At 42.9% G+C, this 18,085-nt stretch overlaps 1 protein-coding gene across 1 annotated transcript; it reads left to right on the forward strand.

Moving 5' to 3' along the window:
- Positions 1–4,876: 4,876 nt before the first annotated feature.
- LOC125357572 (sodium-dependent glucose transporter 1-like) lies at positions 4,877–17,716 on the forward strand. The gene is made up of 6 exons (XM_048354532.1): positions 4,877–5,130; positions 10,944–11,069; positions 13,202–13,370; positions 14,855–14,971; positions 16,384–16,799; positions 17,291–17,716. The coding sequence occupies exons 1-6, from the start codon at positions 5,128–5,130 to the stop codon at positions 17,300–17,302; spliced, it is 843 nt and encodes a 280-aa protein (XP_048210489.1). The 5' UTR covers positions 4,877–5,127; the 3' UTR covers positions 17,303–17,716.
- The last annotated feature ends 369 nt before the right edge of the window (positions 17,717–18,085 follow it).

Genomic DNA, 18,085 nt, shown 5'->3' on the forward strand with positions numbered 1-18,085 from the left:
GCAGAAAGGTCCATGTGACTCTTACCTCCATTTAGCCACCAAAAATCCATTAGTGGGGCTTTTACTCAGTGGGTGAAGAGTACTAGCCTTCAGCAAATAAGCTCAAGGATAGTGTCCAGGCCCAGTGTCAAGCCCCAGGATGGGCACACTAAATAAATATGTTTGTACTACTGTGTCAACTACACAGAAGACAGAGATTGCAGTTTGAGACCTCCTGAGAAAATACTTAGACCTTGTCTCAAAACATACGCTGAATGTGTGCAGTATTTCATGCCTGTGACCTCAGCTATTTGGTGGCCAGAGGTAGGAGTATTGTAATCTGAGGTTAGCTCCCAGGAAAAAGTCATTCTTTTGTCTGAAGAAGGAAAAAAAAAATTAAAGCAAATGGGTTGGAGGTATCACTTACAGTGGTAGAGAACTTGCTTAGCAAGTACAAGGTCCTGAGTTCAAACCCCCATGCAAAACAAAAAGAAATGTGCCACAAATTACATATCAAATTTAAATATACTTAATGTTTAATTGACCCAGAAGTATTTTCTCTACTTTTAAGATCTTGGAAATCAGAACTATCTGAAAATGATCGTTTAACCTTGTAACCAAGTTATTCACAGTTTTTTCTCATATATTTATATATGCATATATATGTATATATACACGTATGTATATTGTAGCACTTTATTTCTCATTTTCAAATTATTATTAAATTGATATGTTTAAATTATTTTCTTTTTATTGAATTTACATTATTACATATATTTCACAGTATACATTTTAGCTTTCACAATGATGAAAATTGTCATTCAACTCTACATAGCTTATAAAGTCCATGACCCTTAACAATAACATTACTTTCTCTATTTTGTATGATACTTCCCTTTTGGTTAGCAACATCTGTTCCCTCCTTCAATCATTCTTTCCTTCCCATTCCCACCCATGAGTTGCTTAGTTCCCTTTCATCTGTGTCCAATGTAGTGATGGTCCCCAGTGAATGCCATTATTTTGTCTTTTCTAATGGCAATGTAAAATTCCATTGCAAATAGGTACCACATTTTTAAAATCCATTCATCTGTAGTGGGGCTTCTGGTTTGTTTCTATATCTTGGCTATTGTGAATAGTGCAGCAATGAACATGGAGGTGCAGATGTCCTTGTCATATCGTGGTTCCTCTTGTTCAGGATAGATGCCTAGGAGTGGTATGGCTGGGTCATAGGGTATGTCTATGTTTAGTTTTTTGAGGAACCTCCAGAGTGATTGTACTAGTTTGCATTTCCACCAGCAGTGCAGTAGGGTTCCTCTTTCTCCACATCTCCGCCAGCATTTGTTGTCTGAATTAAAAATGTAGGCCATTCTGACTGGGGTAAGGTGGTATCTCAGTGTTGTTTTTATTTGCATTTCATTTACAGATAGGGATGTTAAGCATTTCCTCAAGTGTTCCTTTGCTATTTTTATTTCTTCTTCTGAGAAGTATCTATGTAGTTCCTTTGCCCATTTAGTGATCGGCTTGTTAGGTTTAGAAGGGGTTAGTTTCTTTTTCTTTTCTTTTTTTTTTTTTTTTTTTGGCCAGTCCTGGGCCTTGGACTCAGGGCCTGAGCACCATCCCTGGCTTCTTCCTGCTCAAGGCTAGCACTCTGCCACCTGAGCCACAGCTCCCCTTCTGGCCATTTTCCATATATGTGGTGCTGGGGAATCGAACCAAGAGCTTCATGTGTAGGAGGCAAGCACTCTTGCCACTAGGCTATATTCCCAGCCCGGGGGGGTTAGTTTCTTGAGCTCTCTGTAGATGATGGATATTAGGCCTTTGTCTGTTGCCTTGCTGGTAAGTATCTTTTCCCAGATGGTTGGCTGTCTTTCTAGTTTAGTAGTAATGTCTTTAGCTGTGCAGAAATTTTTTATTTTAATGTAGTCCTATTTGTTGATTCTCTCTCCAATCTTTTGTGCCCCTGGAACTCTGTTCAGGAAGTTCCTGCCTGTGCCTATAAGTTCTAGTGTTTCTCCTACTTTATCCTGTAGTATTTTCAGAGTTTCAGGTCTTTAATCCATTTTGAGTTGATCTTAGTGCTTGGTGACAATCTGGGGTCCACTTTTAGTTTTCTGAATGTGGATGCCCAGTTCTCCCAGCACCAATAGTTGAAGAGGACATGCTTTTTCCATTGTATGTCTTTGGCTCCTTTGTCAAAAATCAGTTGACTATAAGTGTGTGGTTTTATTTCTGGGTCTTCTAATCTATTCTATTGGTCTTCAGGTATTTTTTTTTACCAATACCAAGCTGTTTTTGTTATTATGGCTCTGTAGTAGCACTTAAGATCTGGGATTCTGATACCACCTGCATTGCTTCTTTTGCTTAGAATTGCTTTGGCTATTCTTATTTCTCATTTTTATTAGCTTTAAGTAGTTGCACACAATGGTTTCAATTTTATTCAGGGAAATACAGTAATTTATCCCAATTTGGAGATTGTAGTGTCTTTTTCAATTTTTTTAAAGTTTTTTTTCTTATTTTGCTTATTGTGCGTTTTTTTTCCCTTGCTTTTCTCCTCTTGTCACTATTTTTGATTGCTGTACTTTTTGCCCATGTTGAGGACGATAAAGGCGTCACAGAAATGGTGGGACATAGGGTAAACAAATGCAGCATTGAGACTCACTAGGCACTATGTTGAAAATGAACTATTCAACTAGTGGGGGAGGAGATTTGGGAGGGAAAAAGCTGAGAGAAAATGAGGGAAGAGGTGACACTATTCAAAAAGAAATGTAAGGAGCAAATCATTCCTAAACCTAAAGAGGATGTTGCACAGAAGAAAAACATACCCTGAAGAAACAAAAACTTATGGCACATGAATAAGTTTAAGAAGTAATATACTCATTACCTGACTTATGTAACTCTAACCTCGCTGTCCATCACCTTTATAATAAAAAGAAAGAATGAAAGAGGGATCAAGCCAAACTAGGATAAGACAACAGGGAAAATATTGGCAGCAGTAATGGGTCCCATATCTTGAATAGCCTACCACTAGGGTTTTGGTGACTTTGGCCACTCTCTTTGACTGGTTCTATCTATTGTCTGCAGATTCTCTTAGCAGACATTTCATGTTTCACGCATCTTCCTGTACTCTACTTTGTGTCTCTGCCTCTAAGCATTGTCCTGTAAGGGGCTGTTTGCTGGCACTCTGATCTGGCTACCATTGGACCTTCCAGACTTTTATTTGAAATCTGGGTGGAAGCCCCTTAACATCCCACAAAGATTTCATTGTGAATGTCTGCAAAACCAGCATCCCATGGACAGTGCTGGGATCTACTGAGCCATACTGTCATGAGCTACACCTAGAACATTTGGACCATGCCTGCAGCAGCGTCTGACTGTCTTTCCAGATAGACACCAGGAAACCAAAACACAGTTTTTTTTGGGAAACCAATAGTGCCAAAGGTTTGATGCTGTCTAGAGTTCTAGTTTGTTTTCTCTTCCAATTAAAGAATTAAAGGGCAGGAAAAGGTTTTAAGCAGATGCAGCAGGTGTTTTTTTGAAAGCAAATGAAACAACAAAAAGAGAAGTGAATTAAACAGCAAAATGAACTCCTTGTACAAGGCATGGTCCCAGAACCAGGCATGCCCAGTCTCTCTCCATGCCATTATATGTATAGCCTCTTTGCAGTGTTTCCCACCCCCACATGTGTTTCCTTGAGTCATCCCCCTCATTTTTGGAGCCATGTTGATTATCTCTCTTGTACCTCATTGCATGTTCTTCGTTTCTCAAATTGCCATTTCTATTCATTCATTATTTGTCAACTGATGAAGCTGTGTCTTTAATAGTGTCCTCTGACTTCGGTGGCTTTAGTGGACATATGGACAGATGTTTGCAGTTCTGAACCTGTTCTTGTCATAATAAGGTTGGCAGTGGTGGTCTGTTCAACGCACAGCCCAGGTATTTCCAACCTATTACACCTTGTCTTCAAACAATGCATTCATTACTGCACAGTTGTCCATTTTGGTGAATGGCATTTTCACTCACTTGCTTTAGTGCCACCAACTGCAAGAATTGCTTCATTCTGAGGGCTAAATATAGAAAATCAACTGGTCATTTATTTGGGCCAAGTACAATATATGTTTCTTTTGACAACCAGTAGTTTAAATGAATTTGGCTAAGGTTAAGATCTCCTGGCCTTGAGAACTGAATGTCTTGGGCTACGCGTGTAGAGCTTGGTGGTAGAGCATTTCAAACGTAAACAACCCTTCTCATTTCTTTCTGCTACAATCATCTCCTCTGGAACTTGCATTACCGCACGGCATTTGGGAAACCTTGGGTGTGTTCTATTTCAGATGGAATTCTACTCATCTCCATCGCCGCCGCAGGGATGCTGAATTAATGAACAAATGCGCAATAACTACTGCTTGCCACCTGGCCCCAGCTGTTTCTGTGCTGCATCTTACAGAGCGTAATTGGCTGCGGTGTGCATTGCTTCATTCAAAGCCCCTTGATCCTCCCCAGCCAGGTGCAGAGTCCTCAGAGGGAGCTGCGCTCAGGGGTCTGCCGGCGATGCTGAGAGGCGCGGGCGGAGCGCCCCGAGCCGCCGGGGGCGGAGCTCCAGCGGGGTCCTTGGGACGCCAGAACGGAGGGGCGGTGGGTGTCAGCCCAGAGGACGCGGCAGTTCCGAGACTGCGTCTCCGGCTCTTCCCACCAGGTGCCGGTCTCCGGGCTCAGCCAGCTGTGACTCGGACGCGGACCGGCGACCGAGTATGCTTCCCGGTGGAGGCGCGGTCCGGGATGGGGAAAGGCCTGTTGGCCGCGCGAAATGGGAGCAGCTCGTGTCCCCTTCCTGTAAAGACGTGCGCAGTCCAAAGTCTCGCTTCCCGGGCCCTGGCTCAGGGCCATCCCGGGGGAGGGGGCACCGGGAGGGCCTCTGGGGCTGAAGGCACCGGAGCTCGGAGTCCCAGTGATCCCTCAGGCAGCAAAAGCCGCCAAGCTGGAGCTGCACAAGGACTTGAGTGGGGCCGGGGCTGCCGAGCAGCGGCTCCTCCGAGCGGAGGCCGCTGACAGAAAGAGCCCTTAGCGGTGGTGGTCTCCCGGAGGTCGAGTGGCCGGGCTGGGAGCCTGCTGCGCTGGTTCACCACTGTGATCCTGTCTCTGGCCTTCCTGGGGATGGTGAGAACTGGGGCTGCGACCCCCAGGCCGGGGTCCTCAGGGTTCTTCCCCCGGGGGGAACCAGTCATCTGCCAGGGCCTCAGTTTCCTTATCTAACACTAGCATACAATTCCAGTCATGGAAGGTTGAATGTGAAACTGATCCTAATATGTTTTTCAACTGTCTCAAACCTTTGTAAGCCTCATTTGGGCCCTGGCACAGAAACAAGAGAGGTTTCTGGGTCTTCAGCCATTGTCCAACTTGTTACCGAGAAAAGTGCTTTTCAGGGATTTCCTCTTTGTCTAAGGCCTGACTGCTTAACTTTACAGATAGAACTGAACTCAAGAGGAAAATAAATGACTTTTCCAGATTACACAGCTAGCTCAGTGGTAAAGCTGGCACCTGTCTTCTACTCTGCCCTAATTTGAATCAACGCTTCAGTTTTCTTACATGAAAAATAAACACCCTGTGCTAATTCCTTGGGTAGCTTTTACTTCCTCACCCCCTACCAGTTGATGATTATCATCTAGGGGGCTGGGAGGGTGAACCCCCTCAATCACTTCTGGTCACTTAAGCATCTCAGGGACTCTGAGACAGGATTGTTGTAAAGTTTTTTCATTGCAGGGAGGGAGAAGGTCAAAGGAAGAAGTGACTGCAGGTGATTGGTGCGCTATCACTTACTGTGTGCCTACTCTTAGAAAACATGAAGTAATTCGAATATAGTCACGGCCCTAACTTGTGGTGTACTAAGTGCTTGCTGTGCACGTGTATGGCTACCCTGGTCCTTAGTCCTGCCCTGCTCCTGCTTAAGCTGGGGAGAGGGGCACCCTGCCTTTGGAGCAGAAGTGCAAATAGAACCAACTATTCTCAAAAAGTAGACAAGGTAACGGTTTTGCTTAAAAGGTTCAAGGAATTTGCCCTAAAGGTAACTGTAATTCTTTAGTTATTGCTAACATTTACAAACAAATGTGTTGGGAAACACCTGAACAGGAACGGTTTGCAAAGCTCTGTCAGGAGCCTGTACAGGTGATGTCTATTGGCAGAGCAAGAAAGTGACATATAAATGACTTCACAGGTTTTAGTGAATTTGCTTCTTTTGCATGTTTCTGGGCAGCTTTCAGCCTGAGCTGGATGAGATGCTTGACTGTACAGCTACTTGTTTAACAGTCTCTAAGGATAAAGTTTTAAGGTGGTTACAGATCTCTATATACACAAGCAGTTGTAGATCAAATTCAGCAATCTGGTTAGCTATTCAACAATTTGGTTAGCTATTCCTTTTAAAGGAAATTAAGAAGAGTTCTGATAGAAAGTTCAGGTGAGCCAGGCGCTCATGGCCCACGCCTGTAATCCTAGCTACTCAGGAGGCTGAGATCTGAGGATCACAGTTCAAAGCCAGCCTGGGCAGGAAAGTCTGTGAGACACTTGTCTCAAATTAACCACTAGAAAACCAGAAGTGGTGCTGTGGCTCCAGTGGTAGAAGGCTAGCCTTGAGCTGAAGAACTCAGGGACAGCGCCCAGACCCAGAGTTCATGTCCTACAACAGAAAGAAAGAAAGAAAGAAAGAAAGAAAGAAAGAAAGAAAGAAAGAAAGAAAGAAAGAAAGAAAGAAAGAAAGAAAGAAAGAAAGAAAGGAAGGAAGGAAGGAAGGAAGGAAGGAAGGAAGGAAGGGGAAGGGAGGAAGGAAGGGAGGGAGAAAAGAAAAAAGAAAGTTTGGGGACTGAAACCTTGGTCGTTGTTAGTAATTTCTGTCACCACATTACAATGGCCAGATTGTCCTAATTGTGGAACTTGCTATTTATTTATTTTTGTTTGTTTATGCTGCTACTGGATCTTGAGCTCAGGGATTTATACTCTTGCTTGGCTTTTCTGCTCACGTGGGTGGTGCTCTACCACTTAAGCCACATCTCCAGTGCATCAGTTTGCTGATTAATTGGAGATATGAGTCTCAAATTTGTTTGCCCAGGCTGGCTTCAAACCTTGAACCTCTCAGCATCCTGAATAGCTCTGATTACAGGCATGAGCCTCCAGTGACTACCTCCAGGAATTCACAATTTACAATGGCAGAGTAGTTAAATGATTCCTTATTCTTGCTTCATATTTTTGTTGATCATTTGACGAACAAAGAATGGCTGCTTAGGACATTTGTGACTCATGAGGAAGTCAGGAAGATGTACCTAGACACCAAAATGTACCCTATAATGGTGTCTCTATGAACAAGCTGATTAAAATGAAATAATCTAAGCCCCACTTAATACAGAGAGTTGAACTGTATTCAAGCACTAGGAGTCATTGTCTTTGTTCAGAGAATATGATTAAAGCTCATAGTTGGCTTTGAAACTGCCTGACTTAAAAAGTAATCTAGGGCTGGGGATATAGCCTAGTGGCAAGAGTGCCTGCCTCGGATACACGAGGCCCTAGGTTCGATTCCCCAGCACCACATATACAGAAAACGGCCAGAAGCGGCGCTGTGGCTCAAGTGGCAGAGTGCTAGCCTTGAGCGGGAAGAAGCCAGGGACAGTGCTCAGGCCCTGAGTCCAAGGCCCAGGACTGGCCAAAAAAAAAAAAAAAATATATATATATATATATATATATATATATTAAAAAAAAGTAATCTAGGATCTGAAGACTGTGGTTCAAAGCCAGAGGGAGCAGACAAATCTGAGAGAATCTTATCTACAGGAGCTGAGGCTCAAGTTAGTAGATCAAGTTAGTAGTTAGTAGAGCTGTGAGTGGAAAAAGATAAGGATCAGCAGCTATACCCTGAGTTCAAGTTCCCAGTACCATCACCAAAAAGAAAAGAAGTCATCAACTTTTGTGGTTATCCTAGTAACACTAGTCATAGGCACCTGGAGACTCACTAAACGAAGATTAGAAATTTAGACAAAGATTAAAAAACTTGCAATTGACCATTGAGGATGCTTGCAAACCACCAGTTAGCTGTTCGCAGGCATGCACCGTGCATTCTTTTCCCCTGATGTGTCTCTGCAGTGGATGCAGTGGTAGTGTCTTGAGAAACAAGTGTCATCAGCCATCTTCTGCATATACCAAGCACATGCTCTGCCCATTAAGCTACACCCCAGCCTGTTAGCCACTGGTTAAACTCCTCCTTTGACCTCACTGAATACATTGGAAAAATTAGGTGCTCAGTGATCGTCAGCACCAATACCATCAAGGAGAAGCTCTAAAGCTAAGTGCTGTTCCTTAACGTTATGGTGAAACATTAATGCTCTCTCTCACCTTTGAGAGAATGGCTTCTACCTTCTGAGCTTAACTACCAGATCCAAAAGTATCCCCAACTTAGAGGTTAGCTTCCAATTCAATACAACTGTGGCACCCCACTACTGCCAAGAGTGAGTGACAAAGGACCCTATGAAAACGTTTTCTCCTGCAAAGAGGGTGCAAATTTTTATGATGGCTGCTTTTGCCTCTGATTCCAAGAAGTAAGGGCATGGGTAGCAAAAATATTCAGAAGGCGGGAGTAAGCCAGGCCAAAGACTAAGATTTAACCAAGCCAGAAGGCTGAACTGAGTGGACCAAAGTCTCCAGAACTGGGGCTGGAAGAGAATGCAACCTGCTGGCTGTTCAGCTTGCTTGTCCATAAATCTGCATACTTTCGCAACAACATCCATGAGAAACCTTCGTGTTAAATCATCCCTCTATACCACACTTTCCTTTTTTTTTTTTTTTTTTTTGCCAGTCCTGGACCTTGGACTCAGGGCCTGAGCACTGTCCCTGGCTTCTTTTTGCTCAAGGCTAGCACTCTGCCACTTGAGCCACAGCGCCACTTCTGGCCATTTTCTATATATGTGGTGCTGGGGAATTGAACCCAGGGCTTCATGTATACGAGACAAGCGCTTTTGCCACTAGGCCAAATTCCCAGCCCACACGTTCCACTTAATAATACATAACCTCATTTAGTGGAATAAACCTTACTGGTCTGGATTTAAAGTGATATTATGTAAGGTTTGTTCATTAAGTAATCTCCACCTTTTTTGTTTCCTGCTTGTATGTCCCAGGACTGGGATTTGAACTCAAGGCCTGTGCACTATCCCTGAGTTTTTGTGTTCAAAGCTAGTGCTCTACCACTTGAGCTACAGCTCAACTTCTGGATTTTTTTGTTTTTGTATTTGGTTTTGCTGACTAATTGGAGATAGGAGTCTCATAGACTTTCCTTCCCTGGGCTGGCTTTGAACCACCATTCTCAGATCTCCTGAGTAGCTAGAATTACAGATGTAAGCTACCCCTGCCTTGCTGCATGTCTTATCAAAGTCAGTGGTAGCTGACTTAGCATGAAAATCTGCAAGTCTTCCCCTTACTGTTAATTAAATCTTGTTTTTCTTGATGTTTGGTTAAACATCAACCAACCTGATGTTTATGAGGCATTTAGTTTCATCATCAAAGGTCTGAAAATTCTTATCCAGACCAATGGAAAAATCTTAAAGTTGTCAGAACCCTGTAGTTGACAGTATTTTTCATGAATGTCCTTGAACACCAAACTCAACATTCTACAAAATTCTTATCCACCTAGTTTTTTTTTTTCCTATTCTTTCTTTTCATTTTGGAACAACTAGTCTTTGACTTTAGGACCCAAATCAAACTCTTTATTTTACGCTTAATGAAAAAAAAAAATAAAACCCATCTTCTTATCTTATGGTATTACCAAAATCACATGCTCCATTCCTGTACAGTGGCATACAGAGCTTCTCCCCTGCTATTTCTAGTACCTTTAGTTTCTTATGTTAATTTAAAACTTTAACCTTTGGTGACCCTATTAGCCAATGAGCCTTGATGAATGCCACACCTGCAATGTGCCAGTGGTAGACTCTGGATCCGAGCTGCCGGAAACCAGGAAAATTTCTCCATGTTCCACACATGTGTGGACTAGCATTTCCAAATAGTTTTAGGCTCTGGAACGAGGAACTGTAGAGGAAGAAGATTTTATTGGTATACTCATAGGTCTTGACAGTTTGTTTCTGGATGGTCATAAGAATCAAATTGGCCTGGCTGGGCACTGGTGGCTCACATCTTTAATCCTAGCTACTCAGGAGGCTGAAATCTGAGGACCACTGTTCAAAGCCAGCCCAGGCAATAAAGTCCATGAGACCCTTATCTTCAATTAACCCCAAAAAGCTGGAAATGGCATGGTGGCTTTAGTCTTAAGCACAAGATCTCACGAACAGTGCCCAGGCCAGAGGAAAAATGAAAAAAAAAGATGAGTTGTACAGATTTCCCTCAGCCCCCAACTTTTAATTCCTGATAAGAATAATGAAATATTCTATGATAGGAATAACATCCTTTTACATGTATTTAATTTGATCTCTAAGATTTATGTTTGGATTATTTATAAAATGAGATATTGAACAGCTGCTAATCATCATAAATTATTCTTGCTGACAAATTAATACAATGGAATTACCACAATTACTTCGTTGATCAGTAAACTTTCATAGGAACATTTCTGTTTATATTAACTATAATGGAAAAAACTCTAAAGTCATGTCTTTAAATATTAAGCCAATATTGTTTTCTAATTAACCAAAGACTACCCAAGCCAAATAAATTTGAAATGAATGTGGGTAGCTCTTCTTCTCCTAGTCCTCTCCTTGTCGTCGTCGTCATTGTCGTCGTCGTCGTCGTCGTCGTCGTCCTCCTCCTCCTCCTCCTCCTCCTCCTCCTCTCCTCCTCCTCCTCCTCCTCCTTCTCCTCCTCCTCCTCCTTCTTCCTTTTCTTCCTCTTCCTTTTCTTTTCTTCTTCTTCCTCCTACTCTTCCTGCTCCTGCTCTTCCTCCTTCTTTTTTTTGAGACAGAACTTCATTTCTATTTTCCTTTTTTGAGGCAATTGTAAACAGGGGAAACAAGAGGCCTGCTGGCCTGTGGGAATCCATCAGGACTTACCTAGCTGGACCCCAGCTCCCCAGCCCTGCCTTGTCCTGTGGCTGGCTGAGACTCAGGGTCACCTCTGTCAGTTGCCTCTCAGTATCTTCACAGGCTTTCCAGCACAATGACTATCGCTCCCTCATAGGACCCTCTCATCAACCCTGGGACCCACATATTTTCCACAAACTCTGGTGATCTCCTTCCTCCTTTAAGCTTTTCAGGCCTTGGGGTGCAGAATAAGGCCACCTTGTGTTTCCAAAGACACACTTACTCTGGATTCATCATTTTTGTGAATAAAGTTAGCAGGAGTCTCAGCAAGTGGACACCTTAGATTTGGCAGAATCAGTTTTCAATAGGGGGTCTCTGACTGGATAAGAGCCAGTTAATTATCAAATTCAGTGTGATCCTGGATTTAGTTTTGGCCCAGAGAGCTCAAAACACAAATTTGTGGAGTTCATATGGAAGAGAACACTTGGTCACAACCCACAGGTCTCCTGAGAGATGGGCAAGCACAAGAGGCCCTGGTGGGTCCATCCTGAATATTCCATTGCTGGTCCTGCTGAAGGGTAAATCAGCTTACACATCTCATGTCGGTCTTCAAAGGAACAATTAACCAGGGTGGGGGGCTCATGCCTCTAATCCTAGCTGTTCAGAAAGCTGAGATCTGAGGGACGCAGAAGACAGCCCTGCTAGGAAAAGCCTGTGAGACTCTTATCTCCAATTAACAACTGAAAAGTCAGAAATCCAACGACGGTTCAAGGGGTAGGGGGCTGACCTTGAGTGAAAAAGCTCAGGAACCCGGCCCAAGCCCTGAGTTGAAACATGAAAGGAAGGGGAAGGGAAGGGAAGGAGAAGGAAGAAAGAAAGGAAAGTAGTGTATGTGGTACATTTAGAATTTTAAAATGACCTCAAGAATAGCTTATTGTTGTAAATTTAATGTAACATTATGCAAGATATATGATAAATAAACAAATAAATTAATTTGTTTTTGCCATGCTAGAGATTGAACACAGGACTCAGGCAAGGTGGGCCAGGTGACTTCTATTCCCAGCCAGCTTTCAATCCATCCTTTTTTGTTCTTTTCTAATTTTGAAGTGGTTGTATAAAGAAATACTATTCTCAAGGTAGTCTTTCAAGGTACTAGCCAAAGAGCAAACTACAACAAAATGCTACAAGAAATAAAACATTTTTGAGAATTGCAGAGGTTTTTTTTTTTTTGTTTGTTTTTGGAGTCAGTGTCTAGCTATATTAGTCCAGCAGGCCTTGAACTTGTTATCATCCTGCTGCCTAAATACTGGAATTCAAGCAGGGATAACCACAACCAGATTAAATTAAAAATTGTGACAAGAAGAAAACAGTTGGAGTCTGCAGCTCTGATGATGATAGGAGAGCCACTGTATGCATTTTTTTTTCTTTTGCCAGTCCTTGGGCTCAAACTCAGGACCTGAGCACTGTCCCTGGCTTCCATTTGCTCAAGGCTAGCACTCTACCACTTGAGCCACAGCACCACTTCCAGCTTTTTACTGTTTAGGTAGTCCTGAAGAATTGAACCCAGGGCTTCATGAATGCTAGGCAAGCACTCTACCACTAAGCCACATTTCCAGCCCTGTAAGCATTTTTCTTCCTGTGGGCTCTCAGAAGTATGGAACCTTTTGGTGTCAGAATGGGACACTCAAGAGATAAAGGAGATTTAGTCCAGGCAATTCACTTTTGCACAGAAGGATGCATAGCCACTTGACCCAGAGTTTGACAGGTATACCTGGTCCCCTTTGTTCTTATCCGAACATAAAGAGTGGTGCCCTCCCTCCTTCCAGGTAGGAGTCAGGCTTACATTCTATTTGTGATTGGCTGTCAAGGTCATGGGGTGATTTAAAGAAGCTAGAAAGCATTCTATCAGTGAAAAGTTCCCACTTGGGAAAATGTTGTCAACAAACCCCAAAGGGGCTATTCTTTAACCCCCTTGTAAGGACTCATACCCCTAACACAGCTGCCTGGTTACAAACAACACAGATGACAGTTACAATTTGAAGAAGCAAACAATTCCAGAAATGTAAGTGCAAAATGGTGACTGGTTACAAGACACTTTGGCATCCCAGGGTCTTGACATAATTCTCTATTTCTTTGTATCCTCTCCCCACTTTTCTGTAATGGATGCAAATTAGAGGCATATAACTTTGATGATAAGTAAAAACTTTGGGCTTTTTTTTATATTTCAGGGAATAAGCGCTTCTATACTGGGACCCACATTTCAAGATCTGGCCACTAATGTGAATTGCAATATCAGCAGTCTTTCTGAAATATTTGTGGGTTGTGCTTTAGGATATTTGTGTGGCTCTGTGATTGGAGGAGTTCTTTTTGACTGTATGAATTATTTCTTACTTTTGGGTAAGGAAACAATGATCTTTGCACCTTTGTACATGTCAATGAATTTACAATCTCATATTTACAATATAAAAACTTGTTAACTGAGATGAGTGGTGTTTGGGGGTCCTCCACAGAAGCTGGGTGTCCGTATCCTGCTCTTATCTTGCAGCCACAGGGCATCTGAGCTTGCTCCCTCCTCCCCACCCCCCCCCATCCTTGTGTAGCCCCAACTCCACTGGAACTGCGGTCCATGTTACACACTTGTCCCAAAGCTTTGCACCTCAGGTTTCTAGGGCTGTCTGGGGCTAGATGAGCTCTGGAAACATGGTGTGCCAGGCTCTCTGGACTCTGGGTTGAGAGTAAGAGGCAGGGGATGGTGATGAACTGACACAGGCTACACATTTGTCCTCATGTTAGTGATGAGCTGAGACCACTCTGCCGCAGCCTGGAGGTGCCTGGCAACACTTGCTGTGGTTTGAATAGGGCAATGTGTTTCAAGAAAATTTAATCAATCTGACAAAGCACTGTTGGAAACAAGGAGAATAATCTATGTTTACTGATGATTAAATGCAATATCCTTCTTATTTTTAAAGTAGGTTTCAAATATATGCACACACATGTGTGTAACTTTTGTGACTTTTCTTTTTTGCCAGTCCTGGGGCTTGAACTCAGGTCCTGGGCACTATCTCTGAGCTTCTTTTACTCAAGGATAGCTCTCTACCACTTAAACCACAGCTCCACTTCTGCCTTTTCTGTTTATGTGGCACTGAGGAATTGAACCCAGGTCTTCATGCAGGCTAGGCAAGCACTCTACTGCTAAGCCACACTCCCCAAAATTTGTGATCTTGATAATCCAACTCATAGCCCCATACATGCTACCTAAGAGCTTTGTCACTGAACTACATCTCCAGCCCCAAAGTAAATGTGTCTTTAATTGTCTTCATGATCTGCCCAAACAGTTTATTCTATGTTTTACTAAGCACTATCACATTACTTACCTCATATTTAAAAGTTCCTTTTGTTTCCCCCCCCCCCCCAGTCTTGGGGCTTGAACTCATCGCCTCGGTGTTATCCCTGAGCTCAAGGCTAGCATTCTACCTCATTCAGCCACAGCTCCACTTCCAGTTTCCTGGTGGTTAATTGGAGATAAGAGCCTCATAGACTTTGCTACCTGAGCTGGCTCTGAACTGTGATCCTCAGATTTCAGCCTCCTTAGTAACCGGGATTATAAGCCTGAGCCACCCAGTGCCCAGCTCCTTTTGGTTCTTATATGTAAAATATTTAAGTAAATAAATTTTAGCTCTTCTGTAATAAAGATTTGCATAGTGGCATAATATATAGCATTTAATAATATGCAAACATCTTAAAATATTTTAATGATAGGACCACTTAGAGAAACTTTTAACTCAACCTTATTTTGCATTTTGGAAGTTTTAATGACAATGGTGATTCAAGGCCTTGCATTAATGCCAGTTCTATAGCTGACTTCTGACTCTTGTTTCCAGGGCTATCAATGTGGGCCATCATCGTGAGTTCTTATCTTATTCCATTTTGCAAGACTGTAGTGGTGCTAAAAGTGATGATGTCTGCCATTGGTGTCTCTTTTGGGGTTCTAGATACAGGTCAGTGGAATTGTCAGTGTCATTTCTAGAATCAGGACACTACTTCTGGCAAAGGGAGAGCAGGAGGTATTAACTTGTTCTTTTAATGCTATTGAAGTAACATGACTTTAAGTTAATCATGGGTTCGTCTAGTCAGAACCCCCACATGTAGGAACCACTCTTCTTGCCATTTAGGGCAACTGAATTTTGAACATCTTACTATGAAATGATGGAAGATTGTTCATTTTAAATATTGTCAGGTGCTGGTGGCTCATGCCTATAATCCTAGCTACTTGGGAGGCTAGATCTGAGGAACATGGTTCAAACCAGCCCAGCCTGGGAAGTCTGTGAAAGTCTTATGGCCAATTAACCAGCAAAAAGCTGTAAGCAGAAGTGTGGCTCAGATGGTAGAGGGCCAGCCTTGAGCAACAAAGTTAAACAACATTTTCCACATCTGAGTTCAAGTCCCAGTGCTGGTACAATAAAATAGAATAAAGTAAACATTCACTCACTTTCCCTATGGGTAATTAAAACAAAAGTGACTATCATTTTGATATCAAACTTTATCATTGCGATATAAGAGATAACGATTGTTTGATAGATAAAATAAGTGTGGAACCACTATTTGGCTGCACAAGTATCAAGGCACAACTTTCGGAGTGTTTCTTTTCTTTTCTCTTTCCCCGCCTCGCCCCCCTCAACAGTTCCTATTCTCCCACAGAAGTTCCCTAACTGCCATCAGGGTCTTCAAAATTGTACTAAATAACACATATGATAGGTCTTCACCCTTTTATTCCAGCCTCCCTGCTTGCTCATTGTCAAACTATGAAATATTTTATCCTTCTCATTTTGTTTGGCTATAAAATTCCAGGGTGAAATTATGTGCTTACCTGAGAATATATAATTACAAAAGACAATAATTGATATTCTTGTCTCCTGTAATAGGCATACCAGAATCCTGTAATCAAGTCATTCCTAGGTATTTTGAATCTGCTTTATACATAAATAAAATACTAATCTTCAAGGGTCTCCTTATATGGGACCCTTTGGTGATTTGCTCACTATCCAATTTCCCTTGTAAATATGTACAACTATTTAAAATATACAAGTAGGATAATAATATTAATATTCAATGTAGAGTTGACACTATTTGTTTTTGTTTTGATCATGAGGCTTGAACTCAAAGCCTGGGCACATCACTGAGCTCTTTTGCTGAAGGCTAATGTTCTACCATTTTGAGTCACAGTGCTACTTTCTGTTTTCTGGTGGGTAAATGGAGTCTCCATGGCTTTCCCGCCTGGACTAGCTTCAAACCTCAATTCTCAGATCTTAGCCTGAGTTGGTAGCATTACAGGTGTGAAGCACTGGCGCCTGGCTTATAGGTGTGAACCAATAGAGTGGGAACTGTTTTTATAACAAGCTTTAATAATGAGCCTTGGCAATCTTCTTTGCAGCATGTTTGCGACCTGCCACCATGATTGTGCTGAGCAACCTTGGCAGCCTGGCCTCCAGTTTGTTTCTGGTGCTTTTTGACAAGAGCCCCCTTTGTCTGTGGATAGCAACCTCCGTGTATGGGGCCTCCATGGCCACCACGTTTCCCAGTGGTGTTTCTTGGATTGAACAGTACACCACCATCAGTGGCAAGTCTGCTGCATTTATTTTGATTGGTGCTGCCTTGGGACTAATGGCTACTCCTGCATTAACTGGAATTCTTCAAGGACAATATCCAGATTTACCAGTAGTTCTATATGCCTGTTTTGGGTCTGCAATATTCACTGCTATTTTATTTCCTATGATGTATAAGGTAGCTACCTTGCCTCTTGGAAAAGAAAACAGAAAAGGTGAGTATTTGTGGGGCGCTGGCTGTGGCTTTAAGGGGCAGTCCTAGGCCCGCCTCTTCTCCTGGCCTGGGGCCGCAGTGGCTGCCAGCCCCGCCTCCTGCCTCGGACCGCGAGGGCACCAAGATGGCGGTGGGCCGAACCCAGGGGGCAGTCCTGTGGGGCATGATGACAGCGCATAGAGGAAGTTCCCTGACATCACTGTGATGGACAGCTCATATCAGCCTATCGCTGTGCCTAGCTAGCCACTCCAAATCCCTCCCCTTCCTGCCGCCATTACTGTTATATAAACCCCACCCTGAAATAAAACCTTTGGATTTTTGCATGACGTGATCCCCGAAATGCCTGGCATCCTGAGTCCGTTATTTAAATGTAAGGGGACTGGGTGGGCATATTCGCAACTACACACCATCCATAGCTTCTCACACTAGGGCACTCCCCAGCTACTCCACCTGCGGTACGGTAGAGGACGCCTGCAAGGGAGCGAGGGCCCTGCAAATATTCTGGACTATGAAGACAAGAATGAAAAGTATGATTCAGAAAAACAAAATGAAATTGGTTTGTTCTCTCCCTCCCTCCCTCCCTGCCTGCCTTCTTTCCTTCCTTCCTTTCTTCCTTCCTTCCTTCCTCTCTCCTTCTCTCCCTCCCTTCCTCCTTCTCTTTCTCCCTCCTTTCATCTCTTCTTTCTTTCTCTGTACTGGATTGGATCCAATGATTCCAGAAATCCTCTACTTAATCTAAAACTTCAGCTAGGAAATGGATTTTGAACTGGTTGAAATGAATGGTACAATGAGGCCTTATGTAATATAGACATCTAGTAATACATTGATGGAGCCCACAGTGAGATTTCAAACCAGTTAGTTCCTCTCTAATGCATTGATGACTGAGTCCATTGCAGTTCATGCTGGCCATCTTCCATGAAGCTCCATAAAAGCTCTTCTGTTGGAGAATTAATATCTCCGACTGGTGGAAAACAGCCCTGGCACAGTTACTCCGATGCCTCATTAGCACACTAATAGGCCCTTGGGAACACATTCCCAGTAAGGAGTTCCTTTGTGTTTGAGGGCCAAAGGAAGCCACCTTTTGTTGTGAGAATCTCCCTTCCCCCCTCCCTAGCAAGTCTCCCTGAGGAGACTTGCTTGACCAGCTGCCTTTAGTGTTAGATTCTCACTGTAGATAGGGAAGTCTCCTCACAAGTCTCCTCACAAGTCCTTGGAGAAGTCAAGATCAAAGTTGTCTAGCCTTGAGGAGATAGTAGCTAGGAGATAATTATAGTTCTACCTTGACTGGTTATAGT

Source organism: Perognathus longimembris, chromosome 9 (assembly GCF_023159225.1).
Source record: "Perognathus longimembris pacificus isolate PPM17 chromosome 9, ASM2315922v1, whole genome shotgun sequence".
Lineage (NCBI taxonomy): Eukaryota > Metazoa > Chordata > Mammalia > Rodentia > Heteromyidae > Perognathus > Perognathus longimembris.

Excerpts from the sequence above, each read along its gene's own strand:
- LOC125357572 (XM_048354532.1), top strand. Across the intron at positions 11,070-13,201 it reads TGAGACTCAGGGTCACCTCT|GGAATAAGCGCTTCTATACT; the intron begins GTCAGTTGCCTC and ends TTTATATTTCAG. Across the intron at positions 13,371-14,854 it reads GAATTATTTCTTACTTTTGG|GGCTATCAATGTGGGCCATC; the intron begins GTAAGGAAACAA and ends TCTTGTTTCCAG.